A 20,072-nucleotide genomic window follows, 5' to 3' on the forward strand; every position below is an offset into this window, starting at 1 on the left:
TTCCACTAATACGTCTTGAAATGCTTTTATGACAAATGTTGTGGGGGTTTTACTAAAACCTATATAGATTGATTTCAGTGGTCGAAGTGAGTGGGAACGGTCGGGAGCGGTGTTCCATTACTTTTTATTTTTTACTTTTAACAGCTCCACTACTTTTTCCAACCTTTTTCACCACCCCAGATCTGTTCTTTGTGAAGTTAAAAGCACACTTCTCCATTTTACCACCGGATATCAGTTACAGCTAAACTGAAATCTGTTTCAACTCAATTGGCTGTCAGCCAGCATGACTGCAACCCTTCAAAAAATGTGTTGCATGTTGCTCCCTTCCTTCCTTCCTTCTGTGTCCCCCACCGCAGTCACAATTTCACAACTTTTTTGGTACAGTTCTATTAAGTTATATTTGATGTTACCGACGGAAAATTCAGAGTGGCACATTTCATTGCGACCAAAATCCCCCCCACCCCAAAGCCTCCTGATTTTCTATCCTTATAACGCCACCCCAACCTCATCCCAACCCATTTTAACCTCGTACACCACTACCATATATATATATATATATATATATATATATATATATATTTAATATTTTCAGTATTTTCTGGTGTTATGGTTTTCTGTGAAATGTACCACTCTGAATTATTTTCAGTAAACTGACTGGGTACCTTCTATTACTGTCTGAGGGTGTATTCTACGGCTTTGAATGGTATATCTTCCATGATAAAAAGGGCGACATATTTTGTAATAAAGCAAAGCATCTTAATAGAATTTGTGTGCGATGGGTTTTGTGGTTAGAATAAGGATCAACACGACCGACATAAATCAATTACATAAAAAGAAGAAGAAAGCCAAGTATCGAAATTCGGGGCGGCACCTATATGAAAAAAACACAAACGGGGCAATTTTGAAAGTCAACTTTTAACCCCCCACCAAGAATACAAAAAGAAAGTCGACTTCGGACTGTCAGACATTAGGTCAACGCAGAAGAAGAGGCCAAATTTTGGATACAGAACAGATACACAGTGCATTAACAGACGTGTCTGTCGCCTCCCGTGAACTGGATGGAATAATGCGCTTGGCACTGGGCAGTGCCCGCATTAAAGTAAAAGTATGCATAGGCTCAGACCTCTGCGGCCAAAGTAAAAGGCCGCAAGAAAGGAGCGTTTTAGGAACATCCAGCACAATGTCTTAGGACGTACAACTCGCCCCTCTGCACAACTTCCATTAAAGCAGACACGCTGCTCCCAAAATGACTTCCCCGACCTTTCTGGATAGAGCGCAGGCGCAGTGCAGGGCCCACGTGCCATTCTTGACCCTTTTGGATAAACCCACAGGGTCAACTGGGTTTGAGCAAGGAGATGTGATCTCTCAAAGAACGGGATCATTATCCAGCGGACAAGGAAACCCCTTCACTAGCTCTTTGCGCCTCAACTCTAAGCACGCAAACCACAAGTTCAGAAGTGTCATGTGGGTGGGAGGATGGCTATTATTTTGGATATTGGACTGAAGAGGTAACGTTGCCACACACACGGTTTAGCTTCAGGCAGCTGGGACCCGCTTGGGAAGAAACTAACATAGCTTCAAATGAACACCCCACCCGACCACAGTGGTAGTCAATGCCATTTGCACATCTCCGGGCAACAGAAGGGCTATTTAAATGTGTTAAAATTGTGCTTATTAACAAGTATACATTGTAAGCATGGAAATTGCAGTAGCTGCAGATTGCGCTTGCGACAACCTGCACATTCCATGTACCTGGTGTCGCACAAAAGAATACTGTATGCGCCATTTTAGTGAACTATTCCTGTACTGTACACAATTGGTGACGACTCATCAAACAGACCAAATGACCAGGTGCAAGTTTGACTTAGCATGGAAAGGCGAACGTTTCAAAGACAAATTCTATTTTTTCCCCTGAAGGCGGTGTCAAACCCTGCGGAAAGTGAACCACTTTTAGTTAAAATGTTTTCTAAAGAAATCCGTTTTGTACCTGATTATTTCACCACACTTTAAAATGGACTAAAGCCCGGTTAAGGTAGGGTCAAATTGCTACAGGAGCCAGCAACCCCCCCCCGCCCCTGTTTTGTGAAATGGAATGCTCCACCTGCATTTTCCTATACACCTCATGTAAAAATGTCTTCCTTTACTGTTTGTGAGTCATCTGAAATGTGCAGGTGGAATTGCAATTGCATCTATTGACGTCAACTCGCCAAAATGATGGGGGTGTCGGAAGCGAGATCACACCCCCCCCTGACATAACAGGAGCTTTCATAACATAACCTTAGACCCTGATGACCTTACAAGAAATAAGACCTTTGGCCCTTGTGAAATCACAAATGTAAAAAACACCTACAATAAGCAGAAGTCTAATAGAATAAAAAAGGGTACTAAAGTTGACAAAAGGCTATTTTAGTTGGCAGCCATATTTTTGCTACTGTGCTGCCTCCACATGCCATGGGTGCAGTCGTGATATGCCAGGGGCTCACCCAGCCGAAAGACCATAGCCAAGCAGCACTGCCTTCTCATGCCAGTACCAGAGGCGTAGCCAGGATTGTCTAGCAAATGGGGCCTGATGCCAATGTAGTTGGGCCCACTGCACTGACAAAAATATCTGTAAATACCCACACAGCGCTGCCGAGTGGGCATTTACAGATTTTGGGTGGGCCTTGCCCACTCAGGCCCTATCCTGCCTACGCCTCTGGCCAGTACAGCCTGGCAAGGCCAGTTATTGTCATCTATCTGGCAGATTTTCCTGCATCCCTGTGGGCAGGTTCTTAGTTATGCCTTCCTTCTTGGGTGCCAGGGATATGCTTACATCTCACCAGTCTCTCTAGGTGCCAGTGGGCAGAACAGCCCATCCTTACTCTTATGTGGTTAGAGGGGTGGTTAAAAAGGCACAGGGCATAGTTTTTACAAATATCCACGAGACACTGTCCACACACTACATTTTTACATACATGTATTTTTCGCATAGAAAAAGACAATGGATAAAATACAACACGAACAGGCAAGTAAACTTTATACAACAAATATGCAAGACTGGATCAAGCAAGTAGCCAAGAAAAGGCAGTTTCAGCCATGTAAAATGATTTTCCCCATAGAGGGCAATAAAGACTTTTTATTAAAGAGGCCAAGGGCAACCAGCTTTTGCAGATTTGTGGAAAGTTATCTTTTGGGAAAATGTCCAAAGGGGAAGTTTCCAGTGTTCTGGTGGGGTTTAGGTGACAGAAGACCCTTGGAGTGGAAGAGGTGACTCCAGATGGGGATGCAGCTGAAGAAAGGGCGCACCAGCAGTGCCGCAGAGTGAGGAGTACAATACGGTGGATCCAAGAAGTAATTCTGCAGCACACAGTCTTAGGTTTTCCAGGAGCAGGTACTGTGCCCACATTGGTTGGTACCCACCGAAGGTTCCAGTGAGGTGACACTGGTACAGGAGGGATCCCAAGACCAATTGGAAAGAGGACTAGTAAAGAATCCTAGTAGCGGGCGAGGTCTGTTGTCCTCTAGCTCAGTATTCGGCTTCAGAGGACGGGGTCAGCTTGAGAAGATAACGGTGCATGAAAATTATAATTATAATTTTTTTAATAACTTGCTTAATACCGATGAGGTTTCTAAGCGCAGACCCGGGATTCAAACCCGTGTTGCTCTTGCTTCCAAGACGAGCGAGTTGCCATTCAGAATTCACTCACTGAGACAGACTGGAAAGGAAGCAGCCATGGTATTAGGGCCGAGAGGCGAGTGTGTTGAGGCGATTAAAGAACAGGGGGCAGCAAGGGCCCCTGGAGCTGCCCAGATGGAGAAGATCGAACAGGGAGATTGCCGGATTTCCTTGTATGAAGAAATTCAGGTACAGATGTCCAGGAGAGTCCCTAGGACTCCTGGTGTGAAGGGGCTCCCACTTTTGGATCTGGTAATGCAGGCACGGTCAGGAGCTTCCGGGAGACTGAATCTTTGCGCAAGAAAGTGATCCAGCTGTCCCAATCGGAGCAGGAAGGAGGAGTGCCACAGTGTGTATGTCTGGTCGCCTGAGAAGCAGAGCTTCGCCATTAGGTTCAGTGGAACATCAAAGGTGCTGGTGTAGAGCTTTAGGCTTTTTTTGTCACATCAAGCCTTCCAGGACTGCAGATTCAGAGGTCAAGCAGTAGACCAGGTGAATGGGATTGCTTTTTTCCACCGGAGGGGTTTAGGAGTGAACACTGCACCCAATCATACACCACGAAACATTCAAAAAGATGTGGTCAGCCAATGGCTGACATTCCCTCCAATCACACCCAGACACTCAGGAAGGACTCACACATAAACACAGGGTATCCATACTATACCAGGCAGGCTCCTGCTTATGCCAGTCAGAAATGGATTCTGTCTGGATACAGCAGCTAATCCTGGGATACAGATATCTAGTGAGCCAATAGTGTCACTTCCTCTCACACAAGGGCTAGTCATGTGACCCCCAAACCCCTCAGGTGTTTGAGGCAAGCAAAGATTACATCCATTTTGTGAACAGAAGAGTGGGTCAAAAAGGACCACAGCCAGGTGAAATGATTTCCATGAGGTGGAAGCCAGATTTGTCTCAGGAGGAAATCTCAGAGGCAACACGCTCGCCTTGAAAACAAGACGACATGGAGCACAACAGGTTCGATCCCCAGGTCCGCTAAGCGCGTTATAAATAACCCATTACAATTACAATTACACAAAGAAAAGGGCAAAACCGGCTTACGTTAAAGCAGAGAACAAAACACAGTCACTCTCCGTCAGGCTTTGGGCGAAGTCTGGTTGACAGGAAAGATACAGTCCAAATGCTAGAAAAAAGTACACAGGGCTACCATATCAGGTAAAGAGTGGGATTTCTACCTAACATCAACTCATGCCAGTTACAGCCTCATGTGCCAGGCTTACATGCACAGGCACTGCTATAATGTGCTAGGTGCAGCATCATCACATACCCAAGTAGTGCCATATTATGCCAGGCTATTTCACATTGGTGATACATGGTCATTATAGGCAAAGCACTGCTATCATATACCAAGTGCAACATCAGTCACTTAGGCACTGCCATTATATTCCAGGTAAACCCTGGTGCAGCAGGCAAAGCATTCACAAGTGAAGTGCTGCCTCGCATTCCTAGGGTTTTCCATCATATGTCAAGTGTAGGCTAACTCTTCTAGGCACAACTTTGTGCCACTTGGCCAGCCATGCCCCCCAGCAGTGGCAGATTTAAAACAAAGGATCCCAAATGTACCAATGTCAAATAAGGGCCTGGAATGGACAGGGTGTGGATTTGGGGCAAGTGAGAAGAGAGGGGATTGGACTGGATGGATTTTGGTAAGATGATGCATTTTAGGGGCAAATGATTTCCGCTTGTTAGTTGGCGTGCTCAACTAAATCACTTTTGGTGGATCTCAATTTGAGCAGGTGGGGACAATGAGACCATATGAGAATTGAGTCATTTGCCCAGGGGCACACAATTTGTCAAGTGGAGAAGCTAAGGTTTTGGGCCCTGTGTCCTTGTTTCAGTCTCCAATGTACTCAGTAGGGCACAGCTCCTGCCACCCCATCTTCAGTTTCATATCAACATATTGAGATGTCTGCATTATTTTCTTTAATGAGCAGAATCAGTTGTTTAGTTTTACTAAAGCGGATTCACAAAGCAGCAAATCCCATTTTAAATCAACCAGAAAGTATACATTCTAAAACGTTTTGGCTAAGACATGTAGGATGTATTCTCCTTTTTCTATACAGTGGCTGCTAGCAATTTCAAGCACTGTAATGGACAGATAGTAACGTAATCAATACTGTAAGGATGCAGGGTAAGGCAGCTTTGCTGGGATTGAAACCTGTGACGACTGTAAAATGAACACAACTACAAGCAGCACCCACTTAACTCATGTAGCTATCTCCATCCCATTATAAATACTGTAAAAAAGTGGGCAATTTCTGATATTGACAAATGCAGAAAAAAAGGTAGTGCCTTTCCTGATCAACTCCCAATTTACAGATGGACCAACCTGATCATCATTAAATGGTCAGCAGGCTAGAGTGGTCGACTGGTAAAGCTGGACGATATGTGAGCCTGCTCGACGCCTTTATGATGCGAGGAGGAGTACTAAGACTCTGGGGAGGCGGGGCAAAGCAGTGGGAGGGGGAGATACGTTTGTGGTGAATGGGAGGGGAGTGGTATAGAAGGGGGGGGAACAGAAAGCTGTTCAGGTAGAGCTCCCTACAAGAGAACAGGATGAGGTGGGGCAAGGGTAGGAGGGGATGGTGCAGAGGAATAAGGGGTGAGGGGAAGAGGGGTGCACATAGAATTAGTGGGAGGGGGTCTGGAAATAAGTGTTCCTGAGAGAAGAATGGTGAGGATGGGAGGCGGCAGGGAAATGTAGTGGGTAGATGTGGGATTTCTTTGGTTAAGCAATTACATAGGTTGGCCACAGGGGGTCGCCCATTATGCAAGTGTTCATAGAAAATAAAAAGAGTCGACAACCAGGGAGCGGTTGGCAAAAAAAAAAAGTCAGATGGGGGTCAAGCAAAAGACCACACATGCCAAATAGGTTTTAAATTAGACAGAGCCAAACCAAAACTGTCATGCTTCAGCAAGTTGCAAGCACATCTCTCCCTCTCTCTGTTACTATCTCACAATCACACACAGTTACATTATACAGCTCCTGGGTTCGAAATGGCCAGGCGCTGGGAGCTACGTAGCACCTGGTTATAGCCAAGGCGGCCTGGTTAGCTTGACACAAAGAGCTGCCAGGAGATACTTTTGACTCCTGTGGCGAGTGGTACCATGCACACCCCGCTATGTGATATTAACTGTGTACATTTGGGAATGTGTATTAAGGAGAATAAAGAACACATCTAAGGGACATTTAAAGCATATTGAATAATAAAGAATGGACAAAAGTTAAAGTTTGCATTTTGCACAAAGTTAGATTTGCTGTGCATTATGTACCAGCTGCCGGATCCCCCGAGGTAGCTCCTGCATATCGGGTTATGCCCAATACCCAGGAGCTGCTTTTTGCTCCTGGTCAACACATCCTAAATTTGGTCTCTCACACTGCCAACTCTGACGATGCCATGGAAAGTGCTAATTTGGGTTTATTTCATTTTCCTCAGGCTCAGGGATGAGGCCCACAGACCCATAATCCTGTGGGATTTTCACATGATGGCGGCTCCCACTGAACTGGCAGGTGGAATTTGGAAGAGATGAATTTGACCAGACACGCCCTTTCTGTCAAAGCCGAAGTTATTTCATGCCGATCGTGCTTTTTCACTGAGTAATACATCCGTTTATGGCATCTCAGTGTGAACCCTAGTAGGCAAGTGGCCGCAAGGGCAGGGCAAGGGGTACCAAAGATATTGTCAGAGGTGGCAGCTGGGCCAGTGTGCTCAATCATTGCTACCCAGCAGCTGGTGAGGAGGATTCAAGGTCACGCTAGGAATTACTACATGAGTACTACCCAGAGTGCTACAAGAGTACTACCCCGCGTGCGGTGGACCTCTCGATGCATTGCATCCAAGTGAGGTGATCTAGGCTTACTTTTGATCCACCCCCTTTTTCAATGTGAAGCCCTCCGTCACCCTTCAGGGCAAGACTATACTATGGACACACTAAAGAAATGTGACAGACACTATATTATGAAAATGCTTTGGGGGTAAAGGGGCCGAATGGAAGTGTGGTAAAGGGATGGGATGCAATTCTAGTTACTGACCTTCCTCTTCCCGCACTGGTGTTTACGGAAGAAAAAAATAAGCTTCCTTCTATATCAAAAGTTAGTGATCACAATCATTGTACATAGAACATGATTATATATCATTCTCATTATCCAACTGAAGTCGGTTAATAATCGGAAAGGATGAAAGGCTGAGTTGGCCTTTCCAGGATTCAAACCTATGACCTGCAGATCACACAAAGATTGCAGAAGCGAGCACTTAACCCAAAGAGCTATTTTACTGGCTTATCCTAGAAAATGTTTTGTACACCTTTAATTCTTTCAGTTTACTTTCATCAATAGCGCAAATCTTACCCAGCCACTCTGTGTAGGAAGAATAACATTTTGTGGACCAGATGAGAACTTCTTTTTTAGTTTGGACTATTAGGTGGTGCTCGCACCACCTATAAGCGGAAACTATTGCATTAGAGCAGAGGTACGGAGAAATTGCATATCAGGAGGGACACTCACTTGTGTTTGGTTATGCGCCCACCCATTGACTGCCCATGACCATGGTAAGCCATATGGCTATTCTCACCCAGTTCTTGCCCCTCACCTCCCAAAGCACCTCCTTAGGGGAACTCTGAGTTTGCATTATTCAAACCTTACCATCAAACTTTGCACTCAGGTGACTGCCACAGTTTTATGACGTAATTGGAGCTGCAAACTTGCTGCTGGGTTAATAAAAATGTCTTAACCAGGTCTGCCTTCAGCCACTCAATTTATAAGCACTATGCATGTCCTTCACTGAAGTCCTGTTAAACACAAGCATTACCAAAGCCAACACTTTTGGCTAGTGTAAACATATTAGGCATTTGCCAGGGTTCAGCTTTAGATGCCCAGGTGCCTGTACAATTTTGCCCCTGCTACCATCAATGGCCAGTTAATACCACTACAGCTGTGCCTGTCCCATGCCTACAGAAAAGCGCAAACTGTTGGCATTGCCAATGGTCGTTGAAACTGGATAGGTTGATTAAAATGTGAGCACATTGTGAATAACTTCCATATAAGAAAGATAACCCAAGCAGCAGCCTGCTCTTAAAGGCTGCACGCAGACTTTTATAAGGCGTTCCCTGACTATATCTGAACTCACTTTCCCCGCTACGATTAAGAATACTTTTCCGTCGTTAAAGGGTGAGTAGTGGAGACAAACGCTCAGAACTAGTTCTTGTACAGCTACCTCAACCTAGTGCTTTATAGAACATGAACTTAAAAACATCTTTATTTTTGGAAACCAACATTCTTGGGGCCGTAAATAAACCAAGAGAATTGTTCATGGTTTATAAAAAAATGCCGTAATCTCTTGTATGACAATTCCCTCCCTATTGCGACCAGTCAGATACATGCAATTCTTAATGTCTGCTAAAACACGGGATTTTTAGCATAGCTGCTAAAATGCCACCTCCATCTGCAGTGTTCCTTCTGTTGCTCCCATGCAGGATTCCTTTGAGCTCCAACTAATGACGCCAATGTTCAGACCAGTGCTATGAAGCCAAGAGCTGCTTTGCCACTTTCACTGAAATAACTCCTGGCACAATCAAGACTCGGGGGGATACACCCGGATACATTGAAATACAAGCACAATTTACTCATTAGCAGAAATAAATATCCCCAGTGTTGATAGATTTTTCGAGTTTTCATCTCCTCGCCCCATTGGTCTATTAGGAGGAATTTCCTCATGCACTGTACAGTTGAACAACATTTGTATTCACATCTGGAATTGCAACCTTCTGGGATTGTTTATCAGCATTCCATCCTTGGTGTAGGTTAGCCACTATGTAGGCGGCAGGTGATGGCATGAGCATCGTGGATGTAGGATCTGTTTACTAGTGTTTTGTGACCTCTCAGGAGCTTCCGATAGGGTGAGCCATGATGAACTGTTTTCATTATTTCATTTATGTATTTATAAGGCACTGAAAGCCTGCAGGCATCAGAGCGCCATAACAAAACAATTTACAACATAGAAAGAAAACAACTTCATCACAGTAATTCAACATGACAAAATTCATAAAATACCACTTTCTCAACAGGGTGGAGCCTGTGGCTTGTCCACTATAAGGTTCAAGATTGATGGACCTCCAGGCCTATAAATGCAAATACTAAGGTAGCTTGGAAGATTGCTAGACCCACACACAACCATGATACAATGCTTATTTTCCTGGGTGCACCACTCATTTATTTCCAAACCTATGTGTCTGATCACCCCGGCCCAGTTTGTTGGCGAAGCCAGGCCAGGACCTTGTTTCTTAAAGCATCTCTAGGTTCTTTCCCAGAGGGTTTTTCAATGTTGGCGATGAGAACATTCCTTTTGTCCATTACAAATTACAAAGTAGTGTATGGACTTATCGCTCAGCTGTGGCATTGTGGATTTCTATATTAGAAAGCTCTTTGAGATGTAGTTTTTAGTTTTTGCTGGATAGCCCCCTATACCAAGGCTTGACGTGAACTTCACGGGGTCCTCCTGTGGAGGAGGGTGTAAAGAGCTTGTCTTCTTCTCTTCTCCGGGGGAGGAAAGACCAGGGCCTGCTGAGGGGTTAAGGCCAACAGTGGACGCCAAATCATAAGATGTTAACATTGCAGTAGAGGAGGCCCGGTCTTCTTCCCTCAATAGAGAGGCGGGCCGAGCGAACATATCGGAAGAGGCCAAGTACTGTTGCATCATTGGGATGGTTATGGGGTCTGTTTGGAAGGACATATCCGTTAACTGTATACGGGGGGCCATAACACCTTGTCCCTCCACAGGGGGCTGGAGTGCCTCTCTTCCTATTTGAGAGATTGAGCAGTGATGTCGGTTGGTTTGTCCAGGTCCTGTCCTCTCCAGGTGCGTTTGGTAATGCCTGGGGCTCCATTTTATCATTTCATTTATACGGCCACTCAGGGTTATCAGACCCCTGGCTCAGTCTTCTCTGTTCACCCATTTGCTGAGGACACAACTATATCTCAGGGTTTTTGCCATGGCTTACATGGTCCATTTGAGGAACTGTCTCTGTGCTATTGATGTTTGTTTTTCGCAATAGTGAGGACATTCAATCTCATTAAAATATAAATATTCTTGTTTTCTTCATCTCTGGGACACCGGATTTAAGATTGGGTAATATCTTCTTAAGATTTCACACCAACCCTCCTGTCCTCTGCTAAATCTAAAGGTCTTCTTCCGGATTCTGATCTTAACGTTAACAGTTATATTGTATAGTTCAAGAAAATCTTTTGTTCAATTTATTTTTTAAAGCAAGATGTTTAGATCTCCAACAGACTTCCTCCATGCTTTTCAAGCTCTAGTACTCGCTAAGCTTGAGAGTGGCAGTGCCATTCTGATACTACTCCCTGCTTCTTCCTTTGCTCCTCTAAAGAATGCCATACATTCTCTCCTGCCCAGATGACCACTGGCACAAGAAAGCTTGACCGAAATGCCACCAATGTTAATTTCACTTCATTGGCTACCCATTCACATGCACACTGATTAAGGTTCTTCTGCATTACCTTCAAGACTGTGGTGTTGGCAACACACACATGGCCAATAGGTTGCAGTTAACTGGCAGGATAAGAAGCAGACAAAGGAAAGATCTTCTCCACCTAAACATCACTACATTTTGTAGTGAACAATGTTATGCCCTCGTTTTGTTCTTTGATGGCCTGACATTTCTAGCCCCACTTTCATTTGTCTTTTAATCGTTTTTTTTTATCTATTGTACGTTCTTTTGTGATCAAAAGAGCATTATCACTCCTGTACATAAAGAAAATAAAAAAATCAATGTTATTTCATAAAGCCCGGAAAAAGTTATTCTTTTGCTAACATATTGCTATTGCTCAGTTTTTTGGAATGTTATCTTCTGTAACTTGACAGATTTTTATCATATTGGACAATGACACGCTGATCCATTCATCGCCTCAAATTCCTCTGGGTCAGAATTGCACTTTTTAAGATAAAGATAAATAAAATAAAAACGTACAAGAAAATGTCTGAACAACATGCATTCAATGGTTCCATGTGTTAATATATCCCCGCAAAAATATTGCCATATTTTTGCAGCGATATTAAGCCATGGAACCTGCGGGGGGACACCCCTACAACCCCCGGTCCCAATAACCACATAAATTATCCCCACTAATAATATCACCTATGGCCTTATCCCACAACCATATATATGGCGATATTATTGGTGGGGATAATATTACCTGATACCCATTCAATGTCAGGGCCAATTCAGACAAAAAAAAAACTTTCTGACTTAACGACATGCGTGAGAGACTGATCGTAACATTTGATTGAAAACCAGAGTTACAAAACCTACCAGTGAATTTGGTTATAACTTCGACTGTTGCAAAATCAGTGCAATTCACACCAGACTGACGAAAGGTGTAGTTACACCCAATACCCCACATATTTCCTACCATGTAAAAAACACAAAAAACAATAAGTTAATCTTAAACCTTTTAACCTTTTTTTACCACGTTTTTCTCTTTACTTCATAACTCCTCATATAGCTTACTTTCCCGCCTCATCTTATGCCCAACATGCAGACCCAAAACATCCAAACCGTTTCAGAAAGGTCACTGAACAGTTACTTTTGGGGGCGTGTATTGATTTCTCATAAACTGCCCACCCACCACCATTCCTAGACAGGACGCTGGGACCCAGCAGTTTTGCAGGACCAGTGGCACCCTACTTGTGTAGAAGGTGACGTCCATGATTGTGACCTGGTGCCAAATGCAAGCCAGCATGTGGATCCAATATTTGGTTGCAACTTACACTGGCATAAACTACGACTTTTTCCAAGTACAAGTCTCACTTCCACCTGAAAAAAAGGTTTGTCCATCGTGCAAACAGTGTTCTGGACAAACCACCTTCCTTACAGCTCGCCTGCTGGTGAGGCTGCAAAGGAGAACATTGGACACCTGGACCATCTTTTCCGCCACAGCTCAACTGGTGTCCATCCTTTTCTCTTTTCAGAACACGATGGACAATCCTATGTAAACGTCGTGATCACAGACGGCAGTGAGTCGGGTAAGTGAGACTAGTTTCCTTAAGTCACTCAGTAGCTCAGTAAACACACGCGGCAGTGCGCAAACCCGTTCAGCCGTGCAACATTTTAAAGGACTGGTGAGGCATTCAAACGTTGGGGGTGGGGGATAAAAAGAAAAAGTACTACTTAGTGTTCAAGGAATAAGATGATTAACAAGTCTACCCTTAGTATGAATGTAGGAGATTGATCCAAACCGCCACAGAAAATTGGCATGATGCATGCAAGCGAGGGAGGGAGGGGGTATGTACACTGCACATCTAAATACAAACACACTCGTCCATCGAATATTGCTAAGAGACTAGGGTCAGGTTGAATGGGTAACCCTTTCTTTGGTTCCTCGAAAGGCCCTGGCTCATACTCCAGCTCTGATGAATGAAGGGACTTTGCAAACATGGTCTGGACACATATTGATGCATTTACATTTGGTTTTCTTTGTATTCACTTCATAAGAATTGCGTGATTGCCCTCATTAACTCCAGGTGGTTTCGTTTATAATTTTGGAATCATCATAACAGGCATGAGGTTTTTGAGGTAGAACATTAGCTCTTAATACTATTGAATAAATAAGTGGGACAGCGCAGCGGTAGAGTTTACCAGTTAACCTTTTTGCCTAACTTTACATTTGGTTTTGTTTGGAACCCCAGAATCTACAAGAGTAATCTATGCATTTCTTTGATTTGATATTTTGTAGCATGCTATATTGTAATTCACAGATACTCTAGAGAGCAGCATTCCAGATCATTATAAATTATAATTGGTTATTCATAATGCGCTTAACACCTTAACGCGTTGCCCCTGAGCAGAGGGCGAGGGACTGTCACATCTAAAGCCAGGGACCCCCTTTCTCTAACCCGTAGAGGGTTAGAGAAAGCGGGAGGGAAAGAAGAGTACCACAAAGAAACCAGAGATGTGGGTGGAGATTGCAAGTAAGTCAGGGCACATTTCATCTTTCAAAGATTTTGTCTTTACCCCCTTCTCCAAAACGGCAGAAGTCCAAGCCCTAGTCTCTGGGGCATTCTTTAACCTAATCCGATGTGATTCAGAAAACGTCTAAGAACAGAACTCAAGTTGACATTGGTCCTCGAGATGCTATAGGTCGACACAGCGGAGACTGCCAAATAGGGGGATCATTACACACATCATGTTCGACTCTATGGTTACTCATGTTTACAAGGCAATATACACCTCTTACCGTGTTTGCCTAACACTGCACAATGACAGACCATGGAGTGTGGGAAAACCCTGTACAGAAAAGGGTTATTGGCTACACAGAAGTACTAAGTGTGATCTGCTCAGCTACTCTAAGATTATTTTGGTTTTCAGTACAATGCATTCAATTCCCATCTTGGTATGGACATTTCAACACCTTGTTCGCAAAGACGAGAGTTGGTGACCATTCTGTAGCTTGCTTCCACAAACTAACCCCAAACTTCCCCAAGTAACTTTCCTGGTGCCTAGAAACACTTGTGCGTAGGCGCGTTATAAATGCTGCATCATATCAAATCCACCATATGCTGCATGTCAGCTGCTCCCCAGTACTTTGACAGAGCCCCTGAAACAATTCACTGCTGCTGTTCGAACATTGGATTTTTAGGGAACAGAAGGAGCAGCAGGTGTACTAGGTAATTTGGACTGGGCCCTCAACGTGCTTGTGAGGTCCCTCAATTAGGCCTAAAACCCCCCCAGGCCCATTTCTAGAGGAGGTAGAGAGTGGCATTTTAGGTTATGTATAGATATGGGCTTAACTTTGTTTATTCATTTCTAATGCACACCAGACCTGGAGGTATCGGGGCACAGCATTAAGCAGGTGCAAGGCTTAAGTTACAGAGTTGCAGGATATAGGCAAGAATAAAACATATATACAGGTTATGAGCAGGAAAGATCCATAAATACAGCAGGCATGTATCGAGAGATACTTTGAGGGGATAAACAGATACATCACTGAGGTATAAGTAGTACAGCAATCAAACCTAAAGATCTGTGGCTTTGAGCAAGTTAATGAAGTTGCGTCTAAAATTCGGGTAAGGTTGATCTTCTCTAAGAGGGTGTGGCAGGGAGTTCCAAAGTTTGGCTGCTTTCATGGGAAAGCTACAGCCACCAGCCTTAGCAAGCCTAAATCTGGATATGATGAGGCAGTTGGCATTGCCAAGTCTCATAGGTCCGGTGGATGTTCTATGTAGTCTACCCAGATAGCTGGGGACAGCATTGTTTAGTGCCTTGTGGGTGAGGGATGCAGTTTTTAGAAGGATTTTATTATGGGTCGATAGCCAGTTGTTTTGGCGCCTGGTCGCTGAGGTATGTGATCTTCTGGTCACACCAAGTGCAGCTCTTAAGGCGTTGTTTTGGAGGATTTGTATCCTCTGAATAATGGCTTTATTGGCATCGAGGTAGAGGGCATTGCAAAAATCTAGCCTAGAGAGTATAAGGGTTCTGGCCAGGATCATGCAGTTATCATTCGACAAGAAAGGTTTGCCGGTCCTAATGAGCTTACAAGGGTAGGCAGCGGCGCAGGCCATTGATTTCCCTTGTTTGTCGAAGGAAAGGGTAGGATTAAGGTAGAAACCAAGGGTCTTTACCTCCTTAGCCACCTTGATGAGGTTCCCGTCAATGTAAGATACAAATTGATTTCAGTGCATAACCTGCCTGGTCTTTCGGAAGCCCTTCAATTTTATCTGGGTGTTGACAGCAGGGACCATCTTCAACCAACACTTGGCTGATGTGCCATATAGTATTCCTCAAACGGTTCATGTGCTACAGCTTCTTCCTTGAGCCAAAAGAGACGAGCAGGAGAGTGAACACAGACTGTTTACACCAATAATGATGGCATAATTATACTTCGAGGATAGAAGGCCTGACTCAGTGCCTGAACAGTAACCTGGGACATCAAAAACAGCATGAACTAATTAAAGATTTCCTTGTGTCTCTAATGCCAGATAATTGCTTATATTGTGAGTGGCAAACACCACAAGATTAGCAAGCTAAAAAGATGTTATAATCGGCATTGATACAAGCACATTTACAAAGCATTCTGAAATGAATTTTTAATGTTCACCCCCCGCCCCTCTATGAGCAAGACATCTGCATATGAAATACCCATTCACCCCGCCAATGATAAAGTTTCCACATTAACCTAGAGCAGGAGTCTACAATATTTGGCTCCCCAGAGGTTTTGGACTACAGCGGCCATTATCCCTAGTCAGCATAGTCAATGGTGAGGGGTCATGGGAGTTATATCTCCAAAGCATTCGGAGAGCCACAGGGTGTCAACGCCTAGAGCAAAACATTGTGAAAATACCAATTTTCCTTCTAGGAGCCAGGCCTCTCCTTTAAAAATGAACTCAATACTGACACCATTCCTATTGTCAATCTCTTTTAGAAGCCGATGAAACAGCAGACTATGAGAATATTTATCAGCTCAAGAACAACACAAGAAACAATTCTGGTAAGGCCTATTGCCAAGAAAGGAGACTAGTGACTCACCTTCATAACCAGTCTTCTTTGTTAATGCAAGTTTCCATTGAACAGAAGAAAGCATTTATTTTATATGAGGAAAACACTATGCACAAGTATTTATTGAATGTTAAGGGCTTTAATAACAAGAACATGGCCACCGGGTTTCAGCATTAGCAGACCTCGCAAAATCTACTTGCATAGTCAAGTAGTTTTATGAAAGGTTGCACGCCATTTACACTTTGTACAATGACATTTAGAGATGTTTGAAAATTCTTTGACATTTACTGCAAACAAACCTTGTTTGCAGCAAATGTCAAGTAACATGTTGAGTGTGGCAGGCCTCTGGATGGCAGCAGTGCCTCAAGCACGAAGCGGGCTCATGGTGACATTTATGATTGTACAAAAAGCACTGGTAAAATGTATGCACCCGTCACCATGGGTTGAATGTATTTCTCTTTGGTTCAGCAGGTAAACTAAGTTAATGGGCCTGCAGGTTTGGCAGGATTTTAAAGAATTTGCAAGGCGCCGTTAGCCAGACCTCTCTGATAGTTTGCCATATGACTTGCACTGGGGCGAAAAGAGCTGGGTCATATCAATTTGAATAGTAGGACCACTATTATAATTGGCGAAGTTGAAATCTTAGGACTAAGCCCAGGAGATCACTTAACTCATACTTCCTAGCAAATCTTAGCATCTCATGATGATCTTCTGAAAATTGCTGAGAAAACTATTTAAAAAACAAAAGATAGCAGGCTCTTATCAAAAGATATTAACACATTAGTGTTTTGATTCAAATAGAACATTTCATGTGATAAACAGCCACTTGAGTGAGGCCAATAGTTGTTGCCTTCGCCAAGTGAAAAGTCCAAGCCCAATTCTTTGAAATAGAACGTATAATGTTATGGTGTGCTGCGTCGGCACACATCTCTATTCTAAGGTTTTAGATCTTTTTGGTTATCACAAACAAAGCCACATTAACAACCCATTTCAACTGCTTCCAACATGCATTTTTTGAAGAAGCAAATTGTTAAAGCTGATGTTATCCATTTAAACTGGTACACATGCATTTTGGGATCCGAATGTATGTTTCGTTGAAATAAATGTAAACTTGTTAAATATACAATTGAACAACCACTGCACCAGTTATTTTCTAAGCCAGTCAGATTGATAACCAGCACTACAACAATGTTGTTATTTAGGCACACTTAATAGAATAATGTATTTAACAGTGAACTATCATTTGAATTAAATTAGTTTACACTAATTGACTTGCTAACCCATGTCTATGCCCAACAGAGACATCATTTAGCATTTCCTTCTGGTCAAGCTATATGGTTTCCATTTTGACAACCTAATGGCAACACAGGTGAAAGGAAGCTGGACTTTAAACATTGAATTATGTACCATTTTTTATTTAATCTCCCACGCAATAGCAAGAAATAACTAATTCATTTTGATTCCACTGCGGTTAACATGATCAATAATTTCAATTTCAGGAACCTCAGAGGACGAATATACTGACCCAGATTATGTGAATGCCACACTCCCCAGAAGATGAAAAACAAGGTAAAACCAAATCTTTAACTTAACCAAGCTACTCAGTCTGCACTTCTCTGGTTCATGTTTCTGCTTGCTAAACTGTACTCTAGGAAGAACAAGAAGGAAAAAAACGATTCCAGGAACTGTAAAGCATGCTACTTCATTTGCATTTGTTTTACTTCTCCAGCAACTCTACGCAAGAGTAAAACTGAAATACAAAACATGTGTTCCAAAGATAATGGAACACAAGGAACACATAAAACCCCTGATCAAGGTTGTGAAATTGGTGCATTATTAAAGAGCAGAAAGTGCTTGTGTGCATATATAAATATATATTTGACTTTTTTTTTAACAAAAGGGCTATTTATATGTGATGTTACCGACCACAATTAGAGTGGTATATTTCATCATATGTTTATTTTACTATGGGGGTTTCCTCCTGCCATGTCCCTCATTTTCTACCCTTATAACACCACCCTAATCCCCTCCTGACCCATTTTAACCCCTTACCCCACTTCCCTTTATATATTTATTTTCAGTGTTGGTGTCTGCTCTGTTATGTACCACTCTGTAATGTTTGCAATAAAATGACTGGATACCTACAAAAGTTACCTTTAAACCAACAAAAACTTAAACGTCTACAAACATTAGAAATACCGTAACATTAAACTCATTCATAAATCTAAAAACATATTGTGTGGCCTAAGCGCATGCTGCATTACAGCGTGTATCGCTAGTGCATATGCCAAAATAACATGTGTTGTAGGAGTATGTGCATTAAGCACGTGTGTATTAGGTGCCTGTGTCATAGGAGCACATTATTAGTGTTCACATGTACAATTTATTTTATTGTGTTTTGGTTACACAACAGAACCCTTCACCCATTTAGCAAATAAAACAAATCAAAGAAAAAGTCACAAATTATACAAAACAATTCAGGCACAATCTAACAGAGCAGTTTAAAATGAGCATACACAATACAGAACTTAAAAAATCTGTCAATACAATAGTTAAAAAATCTAAAATTGCATTTAATAAAGAAATGTCATTTGGATTTATACAAAGATACACAAGATAAGATACACACAAGATACACACCCACAACTGTGCAAGATTAATATGCTCGAAACAATCTAAACATCTATTCAATTTGTCAGCCCCTAAGTCCATAAGGGCGGGACACAATACATTAATGGCTAAGGGCCTCATCGCGAGTTGGGTGGTATCCCGGTGGTTTTCCCACCGGGATACCACCCATGCTAATAGCGCTATCGTCAAACCCCGGCGCTATTACCGCCAGATCACGTGTTTGGCAGAACAGTAATTCCCCCATTCCCCATTGGGCCCATTCGGGAGTTCCTCATTGGACCAAACAGGGATTTTTTGGGGCGATTACCATTGTTGGTATTACCGCTCTGTAATAGAGCTGAAAATCAGCATATTCCTGGCGGATTTCCCCCCAGCTCAGAGCTGGGGGTAAATGCAGCCAAACCCGTAATTTGGCAGACCCTTAAATGCAGCAGTAATAGCGTTACCACCGCATTTAAGGGTTACTGCCAAACTCGTGATGACCCCGTAAGTGTCTTTGTGGGAGCCACAGTAACCATTGGGGCCTTCTGTCTCATACCTAATATGACTCCCAGAACCCATTAATCAAAAAATATCAAAAAATCAAGGTTGCGCATTGAGATCTTGCACTTCGAGACTCCAGAGTATCCCCAGAAGCAGGACCAGAAGGGCTGAGAAAGGAGACTCATCTTGCCTCCCCTATGGCATGGAATAATCTCCCCCTGGATCTGAGAGCTCAGCCTAATCTCGAGTGTTTAAATAAAAAAACTGAAAACCTGGTTATTTAGGAAATCATCCCAGACTATGCTCGACTTCTTGAATTTCTCTTTGGTCCTACTCTAGGATCTTTGCCTTGCTTTTTGTTTTTGTCAGCGCCCTAATGCCCATGGGTCCATGGATGTGCTATACAATTGTTTAAAGTGAAGTAAACAGAATTTACTCAGAATTGGTGCATATTGCAATAATTCTGAAACCAGATCTGACAAATTCTAGTTATTCAGGCTTGAAAATCCCACAGTATCGATATAGTCATACATGTGTGTGAGAGAACGGATCTCAACGACCGGTGGGGGGTGTCTGTACTTCCGCTCCCTAACGGTGGAGGGGAGGCACAGGAGACCCCAGCCAAGATTCTCTATTCGGTAGCAATGGTCGAGCAATCAAGGCCTAGCTTCTCAGGAGGTGATGCAGGCTGGTTCTTAAGTACAGTGTATCCCCAAGCCCCCACAAAGGAATATCCACACTCTGTATTGGTTAGAACACAGTCTTTATATAATCAAAA

At 43.1% G+C, this 20,072-nt stretch overlaps 1 protein-coding gene across 3 annotated transcripts in view; it reads left to right on the top strand.

Moving 5' to 3' along the window:
* LAT2 (linker for activation of T cells family member 2) overlaps positions 1-20,072 on the top strand; it is a 320,642-nt gene that overhangs the window by 268,586 nt on the left and 31,984 nt on the right. For all 3 annotated transcript variants that reach the window (XM_069614739.1, XM_069614737.1, XM_069614738.1), the window contains 3 exons: positions 12,658-12,711; positions 16,107-16,172; positions 17,680-17,749. In XM_069614739.1, the coding sequence (XP_069470840.1) occupies positions 12,658-12,711; positions 16,107-16,172; positions 17,680-17,741 (182 nt within the window). In that variant the 3' untranslated portion in view covers positions 17,742-17,749. The remainder of the gene's footprint in view (positions 1-12,657; positions 12,712-16,106; positions 16,173-17,679; positions 17,750-20,072) is intronic.

This window comes from Ambystoma mexicanum, chromosome 9, assembly GCF_040938575.1.
Source record: "Ambystoma mexicanum isolate Mex_15411 chromosome 9, UKY_AmexF1_1, whole genome shotgun sequence".
In the NCBI taxonomy this organism is placed as follows: domain Eukaryota; kingdom Metazoa; phylum Chordata; class Amphibia; order Caudata; family Ambystomatidae; genus Ambystoma; species Ambystoma mexicanum.